Source organism: Manis pentadactyla, chromosome 5 (genome assembly GCF_030020395.1).
Source record: "Manis pentadactyla isolate mManPen7 chromosome 5, mManPen7.hap1, whole genome shotgun sequence".
Classification (NCBI taxonomy): Eukaryota; Metazoa; Chordata; class Mammalia; order Pholidota; family Manidae; genus Manis; species Manis pentadactyla.
Genome location: NC_080023.1, coordinates 124,356,672 through 124,379,797, shown reverse-complemented (window position 1 = coordinate 124,379,797; position 23,126 = coordinate 124,356,672). Strand labels below are relative to the sequence as shown.

The 23,126-nt window shown below is 42.1% G+C and overlaps 1 protein-coding gene across 1 annotated transcript in view; it reads left to right on the top strand.

The window, feature by feature from the left end:
• The window catches only part of RNF150 (ring finger protein 150), a 289,515-nt gene that overhangs the window by 233,886 nt on the left and 32,503 nt on the right, over positions 1 to 23,126 (top strand). The window contains exons 5-6 of the mRNA XM_036931488.2: positions 2,061 to 2,157; positions 9,039 to 9,249. Of these exons, the coding sequence (XP_036787383.2) occupies positions 2,061 to 2,157; positions 9,039 to 9,249 (308 nt within the window). The remainder of the gene's footprint in view (positions 1 to 2,060; positions 2,158 to 9,038; positions 9,250 to 23,126) is intronic.

Here is a 23,126-nt window from a genome sequence, read left to right as displayed (position 1 = left end):
TGTAGATATTAACCACATCTGTAAGATACTCCTAGTTTAGTGTTTGATGGGGTAACTGGCTGCTGTAGCCAAGCCGAGTAGACACACAAACCAGCCATCGCAGAGGAGATGTAAGAATGCCCAGTGCAGGGAGAGGAATACCTCAGGGTGTTCCAGAGTCACTCTCATCTTCCGTGGATTGCAGACTCAGGGAAGCCTTCTATCTAAGGAGATGTATGTCCATCTTGCAGGTGAGGCACGTGCGATTTGAGGGCACCAAGTGACTCGTGTGAGCTAGAGCATCTAATGACTAGCCCTGCTGTCATTCTGACTCCAGGGCAGATGGAGGAAACACAAGAGAGGCTGACTCTCAAGAATGGTCAAAGGAACCAGAATGTTTGACATTTTTCCTGAAGGAACACCAGTTGGTGAGCAAGCTCAGACAAGGAACTTGTTCCCTGAGTGTAGAGCCTGAACACAGAGAGGTCCTTACTGCTTCAGGAGGGCAGGGGGTGGCTCCGTACCCGTTCAGTCCCTCCCTCACACTGCGGCCCTGACACCCACCTCCTGCCAGTGCCCAGCTCAGGCCTTTTGTACAGGCTGGTCATTCTGCATAGGGCGCCCTCTTCCCCCATCCGCTTCACGCGGGTGAGGTCTGTGTAGCCCGCAGTGTTCACTTTCCCTCTTCCTCGGGGAAACTGTCCCTGAGAACCTGCACTAGGGTAAATCTTCCAGCCATGTGCCTCCCCAACCTCCCTGTGCTTCTGATGTGACTCTTTGCAGTATTATCATTAAGTTGTTTAGTTATACTATTTTATTAAAGTCTGCCTCTCCTGTTCTCCTGCCTAAGGGAAGGAGCCAAATCACTGTGGTGCTGATTACCAGTGTTAAGCACAACTCTTGGCAGTACTACTTGGATAAAGGAATGAATGAATACAATACACATCTCCCAAGCAGTGCATCTGCAGGCACTCTAAGCAGTGATCTGGAGACATGGTGAGACAGCCAGGTGGTTGCTCTCTTTCTGATCCCCAGGCTGAGCATATCCTGTGCACAGTGAATCCCATCCTTGATGCATGAGTTCTTCTCAATTTCAGTCTTTAAGTTCTTGTACCCTTCTCTAATTGGGGGATCCTTTTTAAGCATTTGAGCCTAAGCCCTCCAACAGAGGAAAACTGTTAGAACAAAAGAAGCTGAGAGCAGAAGTATTCCAAGAATAGTGCACCACTGAGGAGAGAGAGTCAGGCCTGGACAGAATGTTCTAAGGAAGCCCTCCGACTTAAGACAGACAGTTCTCTCTCTGATTGCCACAGACGGGAAGTTCTGACTGCTTCTGCCTGTGGCCTAGAATCTTGTGAGTGAGAAAAGAAGCTTCTGGCTCAAGCAGCCTCTGATAACTGAGTGAGCTCTTGAGAGCCAAGCTGAGAAAAAGTTCAGTTAGGAGGCTCCCTGCACCTCCTGAAGCCCCCTTATCCTGCCTCTCAGGTGAAGACTCACAAAGACTGGCACAGAAACATGGCAATAGAGTTGAGCGCATCAGCCATACAAACACTAAAGGTTATATTACCTTTCACTCTGGCTTCTGATTTGACATTTGACAGCATTTCTTTAAAATGTCATTGTGTTGTTAGGAGCTCTCCTGCCCTTTTGTGTTAATGGAAATGAGCCTTTATATTGCAGTTGTCTTCTGACGGTGGGAAAAGAAACTTTGGATTTTTGCAAGTAGCGTCTACTGAGTTATTCTGAAAGGTCTGTGTAAGTTTCCCCACTTGCATTCTTTCCATTCAACATTCTTCCTGTTGAGAAAGAGAAACGCTCTCTGTTTCTACATTCTCTACATTTTCTGAAACCTGGAAGAATCAGTTGTGAATCATACAGGATACTCCTAGGATCCAGACAAAATTTGACTGTATCACCAAGGCTGTAACAGGGAGCGCGTTGGCCCAGGAGCTAGATGGAGGTTCAAGTCTTGGCTCTGCCGATGAGCAGTAGAGTGACCCTGGATGAGTCTCTGGGCTGTAGTAGACTAGGTGGTCTCTGCAGTTACCGCGCCACTCTAAGATGTATGGTTCTCATTGCAGGCATCTTTTCCACAAGTCCTGTGTTGACCCCTGGCTTCTAGACCATCGCACCTGTCCCATGTGCAAGATGAACATTCTTAAAGCCCTAGGGATCCCGGTAAGCACAGCACAGCCTACAGCGTTGTCATGTCTGTCTGTCTGCAGTACCTGCAATGCAGGGAGAAAACATCAGACCTGGACTTTGTGCTCTTGACCCCATTGCAGTGGTGTTGCTGGAGAAGGCTGCAAGAGAACACCCGTATCTGAAGACAGTTTTCCTCCCACTTTTTCTCAGTTATAATATCACGCCCCTCTCACCAAATCCCTTATATCTGCCTATGAGTCAAGATGCAGCTTGAAGGCTTCTCATCTGGGTCACAGCATGGGAGTGCAGGCAGGAGGCCTGCAGAGGCTGGTGGGGCCACTTGCACATACCTCTTGGGTTGCCACACCTGTACCATCACCAAGGCCATCTGTGTGCCACACTTTCTGATGCTGCCCCACAGTCACCCAGCTCTCAGAGGAAAGGGGCTCTGGGATGGGTGGGGACAACAGTGCTGGGAGTCTGGCCAGAGTCTCTGTGAACTCAGATCTCTGTAGAGACTAGGAGAGAACAGGAAATAGCCAGAGCCATTCATTCTGGCACTACCACCAAGCTGGCGCCTTAAAGTTGTATGGTTTATACAGTTTAGTCTCTCCCCCAGTGCAAACAGAACCCCACCAGATGGCTGGCCTGACACTCCCGGGACAGACTTCCCAGGGCTTCCTCAAGGGAAGCCCACAAACCAGTGGTTGGTGCAACACCAGCTGCCGTGGAAAGGGCAGGAAGTAAGCCAGGCCACCAAATCCGAGCACTGCACAGCGAGATGTGAGAGGAACACAGACACCATCTAAAAGAGGCCAGACAAGCAGGATACAGGGACCAGCCTCCCCACCCTGTGCCCCTGCACTTGACTGCTACCTCCCTGTTAGGGCTTCTCACTCTAATGGCAGAGAACAAAGAGATTGTTAATAGTCTCAAGATGTCACTGAAGAAGGAAGGATCAGATCAGATATCAAAGGTTTTCTTTAATGCCAAAGGGCTAATCACTCTTGGGATATCAGAGTGACTCTGCAGCTTTAGGAGGTCACACACTGGTGGAATTTTCTACCCTGGACCAGCTACCTCCACGCCAGCTGTGTGCTGATTTTCACGGTATATCCACCAAACACAAACCACCTTGGATGACTATAGCTTTGAACTAGATCTTGAAAGGCAGTGCGTTGCTTTTTCAGACTAGAGTTGTAAGCGCATAATGCATTAAAGGTGAAAGTCAATTACAGTGAACATGGAACATTAGTTAAGAACTCAGTATGTGTACCAGATACTGCTGACTGAGAAAATCTAACTCAGTGTTTGCACTTTTCACATTTCTGGCTGTAACTCGTTCTTACAAAGGAGAGGGGAAATGTGTATATGTGTGTGCTTTCATGGGTATATGTCTTTGGCCTCCAAAATTTTTAGGATCTCCACAACTAAAGGCAGACAATCATGTCATTTGCTCTAGTGCCTATTGATCAAGATGCTTTCTAAGCCCCTGACTCAATCCGCCTGCTCCCTCTCAGGACAATAAAACCAAACCACCCTCAGTAGTTAAATTTTGTATGAATTAGCATTTGGCTCCCAACTTTTCTTGGGAAGGCATATGTAACTTCCCCAGAAGCAATTGTGAGTGAATTAAGAGTACAGCTACTAACTGTTTTTAAAATAGAAAGATTGGGTGGCCATTAGGCTTATTTCCAAAATTAATAACATTCTCACTTTTAGCACTTGGACGTTTTGGTTGTAGTTTGAAACCTACCAAGTCTGGACAGGATTTTTCTTAGCACACTCGGCTTCCAGAAAAATAAATATTGGTAGCATCTTTTGGATTTTCCAAGGATTCATAAAGGCCAGCCAAACTGGAACATGACTCACATCCAAGCTCACCCCAGAGAATAAAACACCATCCCTGGAGAAGGCAGCATGCTCAGTGTGCTACTTCTCACGAAGCACCAAGGCACCTGGCTCCCTCTGTGCCTCCCTGAGGCTTCCTTGGTTTTGTTCCAGAGGGTGATACTGAAGTCTGGTTCTGGGAGGAATTTTGAATGTTGTTCCACTCCGTGCTTCACCTTTGGGAGCACCCCATCCCTAAATTACACCTAAGAGATGACGATTTCTTCCACTTGCATAACTTCCTTTGTTGCTGGGCAAGCTTGTGGCCTTCTCAATTAGCAGACACTCCTGATAGCTAACTGAAACCCTCTCTGTGCAGCTTAAAAAAAATTGTTTCACAGTCTTCCTAAACTCCTTATACTGCATTTCTTCTTAATCAAGGATAATTGAAAGGAGCTTGTGAGTCTCTCTGATGATTGGTGCCTGTTGGTTCTTATCTCTATATCCCCTCTGTATGCTGGTCAACAAATGTCCAGGGCATCGTGGCCCTTCAGAGTCTGAAGACTGCCAGCCACAGAATCGTACTTAGGAAATTCACTCTGATGCTCCTTTCAACAGTGTCCAGTCACCAGTAACAGTTGTAATGGTGATGCACTAAATTATCCAAATCCAGGTGGGAAAGGCTTTTGTCTTGCTTTTAGCTTTGTCGTTTGTAGCCGAGTACCCTTGTGCCAACCTATGCTGTAGGGCAACTAAGTACAAGTTAAAAGCCAAGAGGGGGGCATTTTCATTTTGTAAGTAGATTTCTCTAATATGAGCTAAAGAATGCAAGCACAGCCTGCAGATCATGAAATTCACATTACAGTGGTATCTCTTTCCATTATATTTTGCCACAAGAAATAAAATACTGAACTGAAAATAGGGAGAAGGTCCTTTATTGTCAGAAGTATTTTCATCCCTTTATCTGCATTACAGGGCTTCACCTGCCTTTTTATCAGGCAGCCTAGGTGTGTCTCTGGGTGTTAGTGAGTAATCCTGTAAGGTACCGTATAACCTGGGTCTTTCATATCCCAACAAACACCTCTCCTATCACTGTTATCCTGGAATGAATAGGATGATTGTTGCTGCATAGAAAATCCCACGTAGCTGCCATACTCCCAAGTCCTTAACTATGCAGCAGTTGGTTTATTTGAGGAATCCCCCATGCTGACCTGAATTTGAATAGCTATAGTGAATTTTCTTACATGTGGCATTTGACATCTTTTACTAAATGTTGTAACTGTAATTTCTTTTAGAGGTATAGAAATTTGGTTTCTTTTTGTTTGTTTCTTTAACAGCTTTATTGAGATATAATTCATACAATTCATTCATCATAGTGTACTTCAAATGGTCTTTAGAATGTTCACAGATATGTGCAACCATCACTGTCAGCGTTAGGACATTTTCCCCACCTCAGGAAGCTATAGCTCCCCCAACTCCCCTCCCCAAGAGTCTCCCTCCACCTCAGCCCTAAGAACCACTGACCTACTTTCTGTCTCTACAGATTACAAATTGGGTTTCACTGCAAAATATTCTATTTGATGAACCATCTAAAGTGGGTATAAACTGAGATTCTGTAAGGTTGGTCTATCAAATATTGTAACTAAGCCAAATCATTCATGCCTGCTACCATTAAGTCTCCTGAGCTTCCCTTCTCACCCTCTGTTTCCACTAGTCCACAAAGTAAAAATGAACACCCTGTATCAAACTTAACATTTTTTTAATGAAGAAAAAAGAAAAAGACAGTCTCAACAAACAAAGTCAACATTAGACAATTATGTCAGTTGTTACTGCCTACATGACTGCTGCCAGACACTGCGGGCTGAAGGAGCCACCAGCGCTGTATCCTCATTGTGAAACCTCTTCTTCCCTGCTACCCCTTTCATTCTTCTTGCCTATATTCATCTTTACATGATGAAAGTAAAACAGAAAAAAAATTATTTTCCCTTCTTCCCTCTCTGGTTCTCTGTCTGGGACCCTAGAAATTAGACTGATAAAAGACAGGTTAACAAGGAAACCAACTGAATTTTATTAATATGTGCATTGTGCATATACAGGGGAGCATTTAGTGATGAATAACTCAAAGGGTACTTAGAACTTGCATATATATAGCATCTTCACAAAAGGACAGTGAACTTGTACAGAAGTGACAAGACAAAGAAAAAGGACTTTGAGTTTCCAGTGCAGCAAATTGTGGAAAAATAAATGGGGAAGCTAATGGCAGATATGGGCATGTGAGTCAGGTTTGTTAGCACAGAGCCATTTCAGCATCAGCCCAATCTCCAGTGATAGGAATGTTCTCTTCCTGGTACAGGGAAGGGGGGTCACCTTTACAAATTTATGTCTTGGTTTTAGGCAAATTGGAAGAGAGTAGAAAGTATTTCTTTATCTGCTTCTTCTCACTTGTCTTCAGCTCAAAATAATTCTTATGGAAACATAACACATTTTAGGGTAGCATATTCTGCTATTCTTAAATAGCATACCTTATCTTTGCACAAAATTTGAGTTTTTAAAGCATTTTCTCAAACCTCCCCTTAGCTGGTGTAGGCCAGTCACTAACATACCCAGCTTTTCAGAGCAGTAAACTGAGGCTCAGATGAAATTTCCAAATCAATACTTACTGAGCACTGAATAATAATCAGGTACTATGTAAGGGCTTGGATTTCAAGATCAGTATAATGTAGTTGCTTCACTTGAAAAAGCTTGTGTGTCTCACTTATATTGGAATCTGAAAAATTGAATCAATCTTAATTTAAAAAACAGAAAACAGATTGAGGGTTCCCAGAGGTGAGGATAGGGACTGGGTAAAATGGGTAAAGGTATCAAGAGGTACAAATTTCCAGTTATATGTTAAATAAATTCTGGTGATGAAATGTACAGCATGGTGACTGTAGTTGACAATACCGTATTGCATAGTTGAAAGTTGCTAAGAGTGTAGATCTTAAAAGTTCTTTTCACAAGAAAAAAATTTCATAACTATATATGAGGTGATGCATGTTAACTAAACTTAGGTGATCATCTTACAGTGTGTACATGCATCAGATCATTATGTTGTACCCTTAAACTAATACAGTGTGGCATATCAATTATATCTCAGTAAAACTGGAGGGAAAAAAAGCCTGTGGACTAGTAGAGTGAGTCAAGCACAGTTACAAATAACAGGCAGAGTGAGAGAAACCCTGTATCAAGTGTTACAGAATCAAAAGGTGACCACCTGGGAGGGAGTATACTGCTTTGAAAAGGTGATATTTGGCCCAGGAAGTGCAGGATGAGTAGGAGTTCACCCTGGTTAGTTGGGGAACAGGGGATAAAATAAGGGGAGGCAGGGGAGTCACTGGGGCAGATGTCATCTGAGCAGAGGAACAGCATACACTAACATACTGAAGTAGGGACCAAGTGCTGTATTCAGTGATTCCAAAGGCTGAGGTGAGGCCGGAACAGCTGGCTGGGGTGAGGCTGTGGAGGGCCTGTTTTTCCATACTAAGGAGCTTGTAATTCTTTCTTTAGGAAAAAATTAAAATCATACTTGTGTTTTTTTAAGGAAAGTGCTTCAGTGAGAAAGTGGAGAATGGCATATACTAGGGAAGAAACTGTAGGGAAACAGAAGGGGAACGGGGAGAAAGGATTCTGGCATACCTAACCATTTCCAATATCACAATCAGTACATTTGGTAAATTTGATGGATTGGTCATTCAGTGAATTGACTTTCAACAACTTGAATTTAATTAATTGACTTACTGAAAGATGGAGAAAGTAGAGAGAATACAGAGAAAAAAGGAATGAACTAAATTAGAGAGTTTGGTGAGGTGATGGAAATTTCCAACCAAACTGTTGGAAACACAGGTGTAGAGATCCAGATACTGGTTTAAGAGTGGAAAACTCAGACAAGAGTACAGTGCTTTGCATTTCTTACTTTGGGCTCCCACTGAGTCCGTGAGTTATCGATGCTCCCTTTTAATGAACTTTGAACCCCATGTAGTCTTTTGTGGTGTTAATCAATGGCAGTCCAGAATTACTCCTTGCCTAATCCTTCCCATCCTGATCTGCATCTATTGAAAGTGTAAAACTATGCAGTTATCATCACTCAAGGCAATGTTGATGTTCAGACCAGAGCAAAAACATTCATAGCTATTCTTAGTATTTTTATGAGTTTGAGTAGAGGCATAACAACTGAAAGTTGCTTAAAAAATCTGTTCATGGAAGAGATATAAATTTATTCAACATCACTTTAAACAGCAAAAGTAAAACCAGAGAGTAAAACTTGCAAAGATTAACATCTACCCAATAATAGAATAGTCTAACACAGCTGGCCAGCACAGGATGCCTTGCAAAACGGGAAGCTCCCCACTTCTAGGTTGTTCAGGTGGAACTGTCAGGGATGTTGGGGTGGTGGGAGAGAGTCCTTTAATGAGTGGCTAATTCAACTAGATGGCCTCGCCCTAATTTTATGATTCTAAGATTTTAATGTAGAGGATTTCACAAATGTATGATCAACTGCATGCTAAGTCAATGGGGCTGTTTTTCTACAGCTGATTTTTTTTTTTACTTATGTTTAATAACTACAAAAAAAAATAGCCATACCCTGTGTTTTTTTGTGTATTTGTAATGAACAATTCACAGTGAGTCAGATTCTATCCCCTACTCCTGTCATCAGTACATTTGAAAATAATGCATGGGTCTTTGGGGATAATTATCAGGCTGACAGCTACTTCCTATATGAGCAACAAATGCCATATATAAGAAAGGCTATTGTGATAGCTAAAGATGCTATCTGCCCTAAGTAATTATATTAACATATGGATATTGCTACTCCTGGAATTATAACCTTCTATCTAGATGGAAACAGAAGCTTTGGGAAGGAAATTTTGCAAGATGTTTTTCTGTTAATTACAGAAAACTATAATAGAATTTTTTAAGTAAAGTGGTTCAGGAAAAAAACAATAAAGAACTTGGTTTTCCATTGAGACAAAATATTTAGTCTGTGGACATTTCATCTCTAACTTGATGACAAACACTAAAAATAAATCCTTTTCTACTCCTGTCAGCCCAATGCCGACTGCATGGACGACTTGCCCACCGACTATGAGGGCTCTCTGGGAGGTCCACCAGCCAGTCAGATCACTGGTGCCAGCGACACTACTGTGAATGAAAGCTCAGTCACTCTGGGCCCTGCTATCCGGACTGTGGGAGCCCTGCAGGTGGTTCGGGACACAGATCCCCCACCTCAGGAGGGAGAAGCCATCTTTACTACCAACAGTAAGTTCTGTACTTGGAAGTGCCACAGTCAAAAAGGCTGTTGCCTCATGGGAATTAGAAAAAACACCTTTCCCCAAGAAGAAAGAACAATTTGAGTATAATGTTGCCAGACTAAACAGTCATTCCTGACAGACCTTTAGGGGCCCAGCTCTTTTCAGAGCTAGCAGGGCAGCACACCGACCCAGGACCCACACACCGCCTATCCATGGTGCCTGCTGCAGGTGGAATGGTGGGTCTGGCCTCTGAGAGTGGAGGGCAGGTAGAAAAAGCAACTACAGGCTGTGCTCAGCGGAACGGAGATAGGGCATGACCCCCTCACTGTGTGTGTGTATGTGGATCCTCCTGAGTGCGCATAGGGATGTGGGGGCTGGCCTAGGCTGCTTGCAGGAGAGTGTTCTCCTTGTTGCTGCAGGACACAGATGTAAATGGCATTGTTTAGTTGGACATTTTTGCACTATAGTGTAAACCCCTGTACACAGTGGCATATTAAAATATATTTTGGATGTCTTCCCCATCTCCTGCAAAGACTTTAACTAAATACTATTCTGTTTGATGGTAATTATAAAAATATTAAAATAGTTATATTAGCATGAAGACTGAAGCTAAAATCTGAAATATCTACTCTTCAGTATAATAAAGACAAACACTGCAAGAGTTCTAAGAAAATCAACATGCAAATTAACTTAGGTTTCTAACATTAAAAGAATTGATGACTATTGCAATTTTTTAAATAGGGTGTATTTTTTGTCTCCATAGAAATAACCTGTTCACTATATAAAATTTGGAAATATGGGAAAGCAGATTAAAACATTTTGGGATATTTAAAAAGTTAGCTTCTTTGTTTACATATTTGTGATATTTATAGAATCTATAAAATCATTCATGCTGAAATTTAGATAGGCATTTTTCTGATGGAGAAACTAACAACCCTCATTGTTGAAAGACTGAAAGATGAAGAAAACAATTAAAAAGAATGCAAAATTCACTCAGTACCTCACTACCCAGAAATAATCATTTTTAACATTTTGGTGAACTTACTGATAATTTTTTATGATACAGTTGAGACACCATAAGTGTTGAATGCTGAATATCATAACCGTAGAACTTCCACAGAATGTCAACAGAAAGTAACTTCAAGAGGAACTTCGTGGTAAATATCTGCCCATGCAAGATTTATTACTTTGGATGGATAAAAGTTTTGACTTTCAAAACTTGATTTTTAGAGGCAAAAGGACCTGAATTTAGAAACATTGACCATTAGACATTAAAAGTCCTTAAAGAGAGAGTTTGATCCCTTTGTTTTGAAGGTCAAAGGTGGTGCTGTCCAATATTAATATAATGCAAGCCACGCATGTAATTTTAACACTAAAAAATAAATAAATGGATTAAACTCATTTTAGTATCTTACTTAACCCAATATACCCAAAATATTTTGCATTATTTTTTTGTACTACCTCTTCCAAATCTGGTATATATTTTACACTTATAGAACATTCAATTTGGACTAGAGGCATTTCTAGTGCTCAGGAGCTGCATGTGGCTAGTAGCTACCACAGTGGAGAGCACAGATCTAGAATCCTAGTAATTTAGGGATAGAAGAACCTTAAAGGTCATTTCATCTTCACCATGATAACTTCTACTTTTTACCATGAGTAAATGCTGACTCAGATCAAAGAGTAAGTTCCCTTTTTGGGACATAAGATTGCCCATAATTAATGGTGCTACTAGACATGATTGATTACTATCAGCTGTGTCACCACTAGTGGTCTAAGTGAAGTATACTGGAAGGTCTGATAAAATGCTGCTACCAGTTCAAAAGCATTGAAGGCATGAGAATTTTCTGAGCCCATAAGAACAACCAAATCAAAAATGGATCATTTTTCTTATAATAAAATGATGATCTGATTTTCAATAGAAAATGTGTCATTGTTAGATTCCTTATTTTGGAAAGTGGCTACATATGTCATACATCTCAGTAAAGCCCAGATGACAAATGAAAAGGCTTGGTTGTAGGTTAAAATACATCCAAAAATGAATAGAAAATTATGGTCTGTATCCATATCATTCACAATCCCTAAAACATTTTTAGCTAAAATAGAGTTTTTAGGTCATAGCAGGCATTCAGTGGATGTGTTTGATCTAAGTATGCAGTAGGGAGCTTCTGTTCACAACGGAAGGAAAAGTGTCAAGTCATTTCACAGGAAATGGTGAAGATGAAGAGACAAGAGGACCGAGTGCACATCTGCGGCCTGAAGACTGATGGTATATTGACTATGGCCAGAGATATCAATCTCTTAGGACAATCCTCACTGTTGAAATTTTCTCACAAGACATTTTTGCTAGACCATTTATTTCTGAATTTGTTTTATTTATTAGAATTTAATGGTATAGTCCAACATAATCATTCCAATTAGATATACATGGTTTATCACATTAACCAAATGACTATAGATTCCTGAAGGGAAAATTCTCTGCTCTATACAGATTTATAAATTGTCCACTACCCTGACTCAAATAATCAATAAATGAACCAATATGGATACATGAGTAAATGAGGGAAAAGATTCAAGTTTTTATCAGCATTATTGTAACCAACTCTCTGGTGCTATCTAAAAATAATGTGAATACAGAAATAAGTATAGTTGGGTTATATAATATTGCTACAAATCACAAATAACCCAGTGGAGGCTGGACATGACTTTTCTTCACATCAGGAAATTACTAGAACATGGGAATATAACAACAGCTAACCAATATATACATATACCAGCTATGCACCAGGCAGGCACCCTTTTAACCCCTTTATATTAGCTCATAACAATCCTAGAAGGTAAATATTTCTGTCCTCATTTTACTGATGCAGAAATAGAGGCACAAAAAGATTAAAGAAATTGACCCAAGTCCATAAACTAGGGGCAGGTAGAGCTGGAATTCACAGGAGTGCCTGGCCCCAAGCCCCAGGCTCAGGTGCACTCTGCTTAGAAGATGAACAAGGGCTGAAAATGAGCACGGTTGCTCCCTCCCTTCTCATTTTGTTTATTTATTCTTTTCTTCCATTTTTCTAAGGCTCTGAAAGATCAAAAATGTATGTAGCTCCTACTTGCATTCTCATTCCTACCTCTGTTCTTCCTTTCCTAACAAGTAAAGTTCATGTGTAGTCGATCAAATGCATGTAATAGTCATTTCAGCACTCATTGGGGAAAGTGTAGAGCAGATTGCCTTTAAAGTGACGATGGAAAATTCTGGCATTAAAGGATCATCTTCAGCTCCCAGGAAAAGAAAAAAAAAATTATTTACACAGCAAAGGAACTCCAACGTTGTTGCAAGTTTGACATTTGGGAGAAAGATGTTCCCATATGCATATCTTTAACAATTCTCACCTTCTCCCTTTTTTACCTCATGTAGCAGTTCCAAATCACATAGCTTCTCCTGCACTTTGATGCAAGGGATCATCTGTGTTACAGCCCAAATGTCACTCACCAATTTTTATCTGCATATCTGATTGCACCAAAAACATACTTTGCCTCTGATTCCCCAAGCCCAGGCTGCAAATTGTTGAATTTGCTTCAGCAGGGAAAAGAGTTCCTTAGGATCAAAGGGAAACCCAGGTAAACAAATAGCCTTGCGTGTGTGAAAACTCAAGACAGGAGTGAGAGAAAGACACAAAAGGAAAGACTATTGCCTCTTGCCAAAAATGCTCAGCACCACTCCACATCTTCTCAGGAGGGTCTGAAAACACACGCTTATTTTTCAAGGAAGTTGTTGAAAGCACCATCCATTTTCCTTTATTGAATCACTGCACAAGTCCTCTAACACTACCTCTAGAGCATTACCCACCTGCCACTCTTTCTACATCAAACCATCAGTCAGCCCAGGGGGTGGAGGGTCAAGGCAACCAGAAAGACGCCTGGAGATGAGCACAATTAAAATACCTCAGTACATTCTAAGGAGCACACGGCATAATGTGCTTGGATAGTAAACCTGGTCTTCAACCTTTATAGAAGGAAGCAGGAGACATGAATTACTATGTAGGCTAAACTTAACCAGTTGAAATGAAATGTGGTATGGGATTCCTCTGGGAAACTTCTTTGCTAACGTCATCTCAACTCTAATGTGTTAGTGTATCTGATGTGTTTAGCAAACATGATTTCCAATGTATTCAAAGTGCATCTTGATTTGCTGTACTGCTGTTTTAAATGTATTGTGTGGGTATACTACACCCCTGCCCCTGGATGAAAATTGTAGCAGGCCCCAGGATTTTCTGTTCACTCTTAGGTAACTGGTGGTTAGTTCTAAGAGTCCCTTTAGGTCCCAAACACAGACAAAGCAAATTTTTGCAGGGCCCTTTTCCTTGTAATTCCCATGACTCAGGACAGGTGTGTCTCTATTGCACTCATCAGGCCTCCTGCAGGCCCTGAGCACCCGGCAGGCTATTGGCAGCCTCTGTCTGCCAAAGTGCCTTTGCTCCCCCAGGGCCCTTTGGGCCCCAAGCTAAGCCCAGCCATGCTTGCTGCCCCACGTGGCAAGCTCTCAGACATACACACCACCTGCCCTGACAGCCAGCCATTTCCTGCACGGCAGCTGTCTCTGGCCTCTGACCCCATGCAGGACATCGGCCTCAATTCTCTAGACTCCAGGCAGGAAAGGGACCTGAGTCAATGGTCTGCTTTGACTTTTCAGCTTTATTATGTCAACTCTGAGTCCCACCTACAGGAACACATTTCAGAATCCCCTCATTGGGCGTGGGCTGGGAGGCAGTCCATCCCCACCCGTTTGGCTTGTGGAGTGAGAGTCAGAATGACAGTACTCTGCCCACAAGCAATCTCTTTACTGATGTCCTTACCCTCTTCTCCCTCCCTTCATACTGTCCCCAAATGGGGTGATGTCATCAAGAAGCAGAGAACAGGTTCCTCTTCGTATCCATTGTAGGACCAGCAGGGAGGGGCAGAGAGAGGTGGGGGAGAGCATCTCTTGCTTCTTTGCTGCCCACATCTCTTCAGTTGAAACAGACAGGAAGAGTCCCACGGGAATGCAGAAGAATTATTTCCTGAGTGTCTTGATGATCTTCACTGGAGGACTACATTCTTAACTGTTATGGCTACTAAACTGTTGTCCCTTTTCAAAGAACCTAGAAATAGGTCAGTCTTTTGGGGAAAAAAACAAAAAAGCATGCTCATACTCTGCAAAAATGTATCATGAGACAAAAATAATTAAGACACAGTTAAAACTGCAGCTCAGAAAGAAGTCAGTTTCAGAAAAAGTCCGTTAACAGCTCCCACTATATCCCACAATTGCCAGGAGCTCTCCAGGAACACATACTCCATTATAATTATGGAAAAAACTTCCAGAGAGTTCATTCAGTGACTTGTGTATAGCCTCTGGAATGATTTGCTTTCTCTGATTTGAGGAACTCAATATAAACCTCTCTGGAGATACTTCATTCCTGAAAACATTCTCTTAAAATCAGGTCAGAAGCAACATTCACTCATATTTAAGTTCTATGATTATCACATAGGGAGCAATGGAAGCATTCAGAACATCTATATTCACAAGTGTTCAATGCCCTTAGGCTGGCTCTGACCACAACTGGAACATGAAAACAAGAGAAAGGGTGTATATTCAGGACTTTGCTAGGGGAACCCATTTTGAACCTCTGAATCAAGACAGCTGAGACAAGGGATGAGCTGGCATGAGTATCACATTTCTGTTTCAAATGGGCAGCTACACTTTGCTGCATTTGCAAAGCACTAATTTCCAGGTTTTATGTGACTACAAAATACACTGGTGCAACCAAAAATAAACACATCTCAATGAAGCAGTCCAGTGTGGATATGGGAGGACCAGAGTGAGTAGCCACATTTGCTTTTTCAACATGCACCACAGGCTGAAATGGCAGAGTACCTACCTTGACTATGGATAAACACACTGGCTGGGACCAGCACTCAGAACAATCTCCTTTGGTGTCCATAAGATTCACATTAGCCCCGGAAAGATAATTGGTTTGATCTATGAGCATATTCCAATATGGCAGACAACAGAATCAGCCAACCGTTTAAGATTTAGACCCCACTGTCATCTCCCCTTCATGAAATAATTAAGCCACTGTGGATTACTTCTAGAGAAAATAAAGCATTTGCAGAATGTGATTTTTGCTCCCCACAGTCATCTCCATGTCACGTAATGTGCCAGGTCCCTGGAATAAAATCACCCCCTGGTTTCCGAGCCTTCCAGCTCACTGGCTTAATGACAGCTTCAACAGAGGGACAGCTGTTCTGAGTGCAAAGATCCTTGTGATCAGCACATGCCTTGATCATCCAGTGACCCAGATGGCAACTATCCAGTTCACAGGCCACCAAGTTTTCCAGGATAACCTTTAAAACACTTGTCAGCCCAACAAAGCCCACTCAGGGCCAGACTCCCAGGATGTTCCTGTCTGCTGCATCCTGCACCTTGGTCAGGGAGTCTCAAGGGTCTGCAGATTCACTGACAGCCTGTGAGAGCACCAGCCGATTCAGACCACAGATACATTACTGCTCGGAGCACACAGCCTGGGCATGACACCCATCATCCACTCAGAAGAAGCTCATCTTCCTGAAACAAAGTAACTCAGCCAGCAGACGAAGTCTGTCCCCCGCTGGGATGTCGCCTCAGACAGTGTAAGTTAGTGCTAATGGTGCCAGCTCCAGGTTGGTCACCTGCTCCCAGTGCCATCTGCTTTTGCTAAATGCACTGGCTCAGAAGCTGTCCCACGAGTGACCTGGGGGAAGGCCTCTGAGCAGACCTGCGTTTTACCAGCCTTGTCACACCGAGTGTGGGTCTCAATGGGGAGGTGGCAGCTGATGGTAGGAAGCACGACTGGTAGGCCTGCTCTTTTTCAGTGTTGTAGCAGCATGGAGGATCAGTAAGAGAACACTCCTCTTTGCATTTTAACTCTAAAGCATATCATAGGGAAATTCTCTCAGAGATCAAGAAAGCAGGAACAGCTGAAAATGCCTTTTGGATGATTTGTAAGAATTGGCACTGAAAATTCAGAGTCTCAGGTCTGTAAGTCAAAATATTTCAGAAATGAAATTCAGTGGCTCAGGAAGAAAAAACTGTAACTATTATAACTTTATTACTGGAAATACTTGAGGTAAGAGGAAATAATGGAAGCACCACTAGCCAGAGGTAGGAAATTTGGGCCTTGGTCCAATTAATTAGCTGTGTGACCTAGGGCAAGTCACCTTCCTTCTCTGCATTCCATTTCCTCATTTGTCAAATAAGGCGATTATACTAGCAGGTGGTTCTTAAGATCCTCTCCGGTTCTATGAGTCTGTGATTGACATTAGAGTCCCTCTCTTGGCACCCTTCTAAGTCTCACTAGGAAAGGCTCCATCAAGATCTCTCATCCTCATTTATAAATACTTCTTGCTACCCCCTCCCATCCCAGCACCACTGAGCCAACCTAGCAGGGAAGTGCACCCCAGTTCTCTCCCCATGACCACATTCTCTGAGACTCTAGAGGGTGCTGTGAGACCACAGAACATGCCCATCTTCAAATGAAGTTCACGGTTGAGAAGCCAGTGGCTGTAGACATCCAGAACTGCAGCACCACTAAATCCCAGACCCCTATACACAGTGGATGGACCCTGTACTCAGAACATTACAGCCTTCTGCTCACAGTGGCTTATAAACAGTAATCACCCAGTTCTTTTACAGCTGTTAGTGTCAATTTAAAATATTATAGCCATACTGGCATGGCATGTGAACCAAAATTTCATTCAGAGACACTCTTCTTTATTCTGTCTTAATATTGATGCTAGACAATGGGGCAAACAAAACTTAGGAAAAAGCATTGTGTTTCTTCAGCAGAGAGTGGTGTAGGTGTGAAGTCTGTATTTATGTATTTATATGTATGTGACTACAGTTTGGTGTTTAGCTCTAACAGCTATACATATGATTTTTCCATATTTAAAATGCTTTTTGTTTTTTACAGTACATACCCCATATATTGCCTCAGTTTCTCTTCTTGGGGAAGTAGTTTTTTTAAAAAAGCCTGTGACATCATTTGGAATTGGTATTATTTCCATTTTACAAATGAAGATGTTGAGGCACAAGTATCACATTCAGAGTTGTTGGTCCCAAATTAAGGGAGAAAACCTCTCTGGACCCCAGTTGCATGGTGAACTACATTATATGTGAATCTATTCATGTATCTGTTACATGATTTTAAAGGAAATTAATTATAATCACTAAAGAGTAGTTTCAGTTTATCTAAATATTTTAGAGCTTAACTCTCCTTTACTTGTCACTATAATATATAAGCTCTAGATGTTTTATTAAGGACTTAGCTTAAGTTGAATGCTAAAAATTAAACTTCCCTCTCTGTTGCTGTGGAATTATGATGCAGAAAAATGTTTTGTAAGGAAAATTTAATAATTAATGTCAACCCATTATTAAAGCATCAGGAGTAAGAAATCTTAGTATCATCTTTCAAGGAGCTGAGGCTTGCTCTCTCCTGGCAAAAAGAAACACCTGAATTCATTGACCATTCTTCCTAAGATAGCAAAGCATAACTCACCCATAATATCTTGTGCTGTCTTCATAACATTCTTGCACAGTAGACATAAACAGTAATATCCATCTCATAAGAAGAAAACAAAGCAGAGAAGCTTAATCGGTTTTCTGCCCTAGCCCAAATAATTGCCTTTGCAATATTGGACTACATGGTTAATGTTCCCTGCAAAGAAATGCCAGAAAAGCTCACTTGTTCCAAACTAATAATATAGAGTAAAAAATCGAATTAAAACATGCCCATATGAAATGATTTAAGACTCGAGGGCATCAGGACTGGTCTTCTTGGCAAAGGATCTATCTAGAATCAACTCAAGATTTCTGGCTACACGTGGCAGATTGAACCCACAGGTTTATCTCCCCTACTTAACAAAGTTCCACCAAGGGGTTTATAACAGATATAAACCTACATGGGCAGTAAGAATGAAGAAAAGCTTACAGCAGACACTATGTCAACAAGTTTTGAAAAACAAATGAGCACAAATTCACTTAGCAAGGTGGAGAAAGCTGAAATTTAAAGTGCCTGTTATGGAAGAAGTAAAGAAGAAACAAGCAGTTTAGCATTCAGAGCCCTGGAGTGCCGCAGGATGTAAGGCAGCAGATCCCTGGGAAGGCTCAGGTAAGGAATGGTGCTCAAAATAAGATGAGGTCAAAGATTATGTAAAGAACATTTGAGCCCCCAGATTCCCTCCCCCCATCCTGAGCCCCCTGCTAGTTGCTCTAGGCTCATGTTGAGGTCCCCCTGCAGTTGGCAAGCCCCAACTGTGCACATAGTGCCTCATCTGAAAATAGGAAAGGGACAGCAAACATGGCAAGGCAATCGCAAGAAGCCACTAAATCTAAGAGAGATAGCACAGATTTTTTTTAAATTCCAAGGAAATCCAAATAATTGAGAGCACAGAATTCTATCAGCTGAAATATGTTCCCTTCCAGAGATATGAAATAATATTGCAGCCTCAAAAAAGAAACAGATATTATGAGTGCCTTGCCAATGGGTTTCAGCCCTGGGCAAGTTCACTATGGATTCAATGTGACCAAAGAAATTGACAGCACAACATTCTTTGGAGTGAAAGGGTTTATTACTCAGCTTGTTCTCCCAGAGGTAGGTCTAGCACTAGCGTCTCTGCCTCCACCCAGAGTACTGGACCGAGCTCTATTGCCTGAAGGTGTGGAAGCAGTAGCCTAGCAACAGGCCAGTTACAGCATCAGATGGTTTAAGTTCAGTGAGGATCCTGGCCATAGGAACCCCAACTTTCCCACATTTGATTCCTCCAGGATTCTTACCTTACAATCTACACACTTTCAGTCTTCCACAATGGTCCCCGTGTGACAAAGCTGGAGCACTGTAACCAGATTCCACAATAGCAACAGAGGATAACAACTTAGAGTTAATAAAAATTAAGGTTCAGCAAGATTTTGATATAGGCAACAAAAATTATAATAATCCTCAAGCCAGAGGAAGTTCCCAATCCTCAAAGACTTTAGGGGCGATAAGACACATGTTTTAATGACACCAACATAGGCAAATCTTGTCCATTAGGTAGGATGCATGCAAGAGAGTGGTCCTGTGATAGGACTGTAGCAGGAAGGGAGTCCCTCCCAGGTCTAGTATACCATACTTTTACTCCTTTCCCCATGGAGGTTACTGAAGGGTATATATATAGTGCTACTGGAGGGGCATGCACTGGCCACAATGATAAAACAAAACTCCCCAGTAAGATGCTCGTACCTTCTGGCCATTCAGGATATAGCACTGTTACCTTTGGCAGCCACTCTGCTGTTACTCCAGAAATACACAGGAGGCCAGCTTCCAGGCCTTCTCCCCAAGGTGCCAGGAGGGCCAGCCATCGTTGGTTCATGTGTCAAAAGGTCCAAGGCCACGTCCACTCAATGGAGTCTCTGGGGTTCAATGCAGTTGGTGCTGGCAGCAAGATGTTATTCTGGTGGCGAAACCTCGGCTTCAGTAATTCTTCCTTGGTTTGTACTTGCAGTTGTATAGGGAAGGCAGCCATATATGTTAACATGCCTGTGGGGCTCAGGGCTCACTTTTGGGGTATCTTGTTCAAATGCCATACCACGGTCCATAAGCAGACTGACCATCTCTGCAGACAACTGGTATCTGACTTTAGTCTGGATTTTAACAAGTAATTGTGCCTCTCTAGCAGGCCTGCTGTGGTAGGATTGTGTGGCACATGAAACTTCCATTTGATTCCCAGCTGTTGCACCCATTCTTGAAGTGTATGTCCAGTTAAATGGGTGCCCTGATCTCTCTCAATTACCTGTGGTCAGCTATAGGCAGCAAAGAGACACTCCAGACTTCTTTTGGTCATCTGCTGGTCTGCACAATGGGTAGGAAAAGCAACCAGAAGTCCAGTAGCTGTGTCCACACAAGTCATCACATACCGATATCCTTCTGACACAGGTAGAGGCCCAACATAGTCTATCTGCCACCTGATGAGGGGTATAGGCCCCTTAGCTATTGTCCCATGTTGCTGTGGAACTCGGTGTAAGTCCCTTTTGGAGCACATGACACACTCCTGCCGGGCTCTACTAACTTCTTCAAAGGTCAAAGGCAAGCCCCACAGATGGGCTACAGCCCACATTGTCTTTTGCCCCACATGCAACAAATGCTAATGTAACCACTGGGCTGCATAAAAGGCAGGCTTTCCTTCTAACCAACATATCAGGGCCAATTTATCTGCTTCATCATTTCCTGGGGATGCCAGTGGCAAATGACCTGTCACATGGTATACTGTAATTATTTTAGTCTGACCACAGGCCCATAAGTCTTGCCACAATTCTTACCCCGAAAGGGGTCAGTGAACAACCAGCCAGTTGGCATGATACCAGGTTGATAGCCAGAGGGTCAAGCCCTGATAGACAGCCCAGCTGTCAGTGCAGACAACTATAGGGGAGGGCTTCTGGCTGATCACAAGCCACAGAGCCCACAACTTTGCCCACTGGCTGCTCTTACCCTCACCATCTTCCATCCATATTGTCTCAGTCTTAGGATGGAAAGCTATGGTGCTCCATTTTGGGGGCTGCCTATGGCTGGAGCCATCTGTGTACCATGCATCTTCCAGTATAGGGACTCTTCCCTCCCAACAGGGACTCTCTGCTACTAATGGATCAAAATCAAGTTCTTTCTGCTTTTCACCAGTATATGTCACTGGCCCCAATAAACACTGGAGTTCTTCTCTCAAGAGGCTACTAGAGAGGGTACTACGCTGCTGTAGGTAAGCACCCCACTTGGCTAGTGTGGGTGTTTGTCCCACATCACTCCTTGGTTTTTGGGTCCAGTCTCGTACCCACCCAAAGATAGGATAGGTGGTTATTACCTTTATCGGGGCCATTCCACTGATGGGTACTGTAGACAGCAAGGCAAGATACATGGCAGCCAGTTGCTTTTTTTTTTTTTTTTGTAGATAATTATTTTTTATTGAAGGGTAGTTGACACACAGTATTACATTACATTAGTTTCAGGTATACAACACAGTGATTCAACATTTATATACATGATAATTCTAGGTACCAGCTATCACCATACCAAGTTGTTACCATATTTTGACTATATTCCTTATGCTATACATTACATCCCGGTTACTTATTTATTTTACCATTGAAAGTGTGTACTTTTTTTTTTTTTTTTGTGAGGGCATCTCTCATATTTATTGATCAAATGGTTGTTAACAACAATAAAATTCTGTATAGGGGAGTCAATGCTCAATGCACAATCATTAATCCACCCCAAGCCTAATTTTCGTCAGTCTCCAATCTTCTGAAGCATAACGAACAAGTTCTTACATGGAGAACAAATTCTTACATAGTGAATAAGTTACATGGTGAGCAGTACAAGGGCAGTCATCACAGAAACTTCGTTTTGCTCATGCATTATGAACTATAAACAGTCAGTTCAAATATAAATACTCATTTGATTTTTATACTTGATTTATATGTGGATACCACATTTCTCTCTTTATTATTATTATTTTTAATAAAATGCTGAAGTGGTAGGTAGATACAAGATAAAGGTAGAAAACATAGTTTAGTGTTGTAAGAGAGCAAATGTAGATATCAGGTGTGTGCCTGTAGACTATGTGTTAATCCAAGCTAGACAAGGGCAATAAAACATCCACGTATGCAGAAAATTTCCCTCAGAACAGGGGGGTGAGATTCTAAGCCTCACCTCTGTTGATCCCCAATTTCTCACCTGATGGCCCCCCTGTGACTGTGCTTGTCTTAGGTTGTTCCTCCCTTGAGGAATTTTACCCGTCTCTGGCTGACCAGTCATCTTCCGGGGCCATACAGGGAAATGTAAAGCTGGTAAGTGAGAGAGAAGCCTTATTGTTTGAAAAGTTTAGCTTTTTACTTCTTTGCATATTTATGCCCTGTGGCTTCTATGCCCAGCATTTGTCTTGAGGTATCTTTACCACTTGGAAGAATTATGATACTCGGTAAATTTGATATGAGGCACGAATTCTATTTAAGGGTTGTAATTAGGAAGGAAGAAGAAAAGCTATAGAAGTAGCAGGCGGAAGAAAACATGGGAAGATTGATTATATCTTTGACATATCTTCTTGTAGAGTAATTTCAGCATGTATAGGTTTTAAACTACTAATTAAATTGCACACACACATTAACATAATAGGAGTACAGTTACATAACCAAAGCATACCTGTAATTACCAGCCATCTCCAGTGAAACCAAGAAAACCAGTTAGGCACCTTAGGCATTTGTGAAAACTTATCTATGATATGGTGGATATTCTCCAACTGAACTTGAACAGTCTGAGAGAAATCAGACAAATTAAAACAACCCATTCCTGGGGACTGTTCACATCCCATATGTTCTTTTAACAGTAAATAGTCTGTAGTTGTAAGATTTTGGAGTACTACAATTTGCACTTCTCCTAATTCTTGGTTGAGTTCCAACAGTATAGATCCAGTCAAATTTGTTGTTTTACTGTATGCGCAGGCCAGCTTAGATATCTCCTTCCTCATTCCCATGGCAAGTCCAGGAACTGGTGGGATGAGTGCATCTGCAGCTGTAGCTGTGCGTGGATCTTTGTTGGGGCTTTTTGATGATCACCTTCTGGCATGAGTCTTCCAGAGAGTGCTGATGTTGGAAGTTCTTTTCATATCGTATCTTAGTTCATTTTCAGGGTAGCCCAATTAGGCTTTGATCCTCTGTATAAACACAAACAGACCCTTTGCCTACACTTTCATATGCCCTTTATACCCTTGTGTAGAACTCATTGGAGGTCTCCACACAGGAACTGCCATTTTTTTTTTGGTGTTATTAATCTACACTTACATGATGAATAT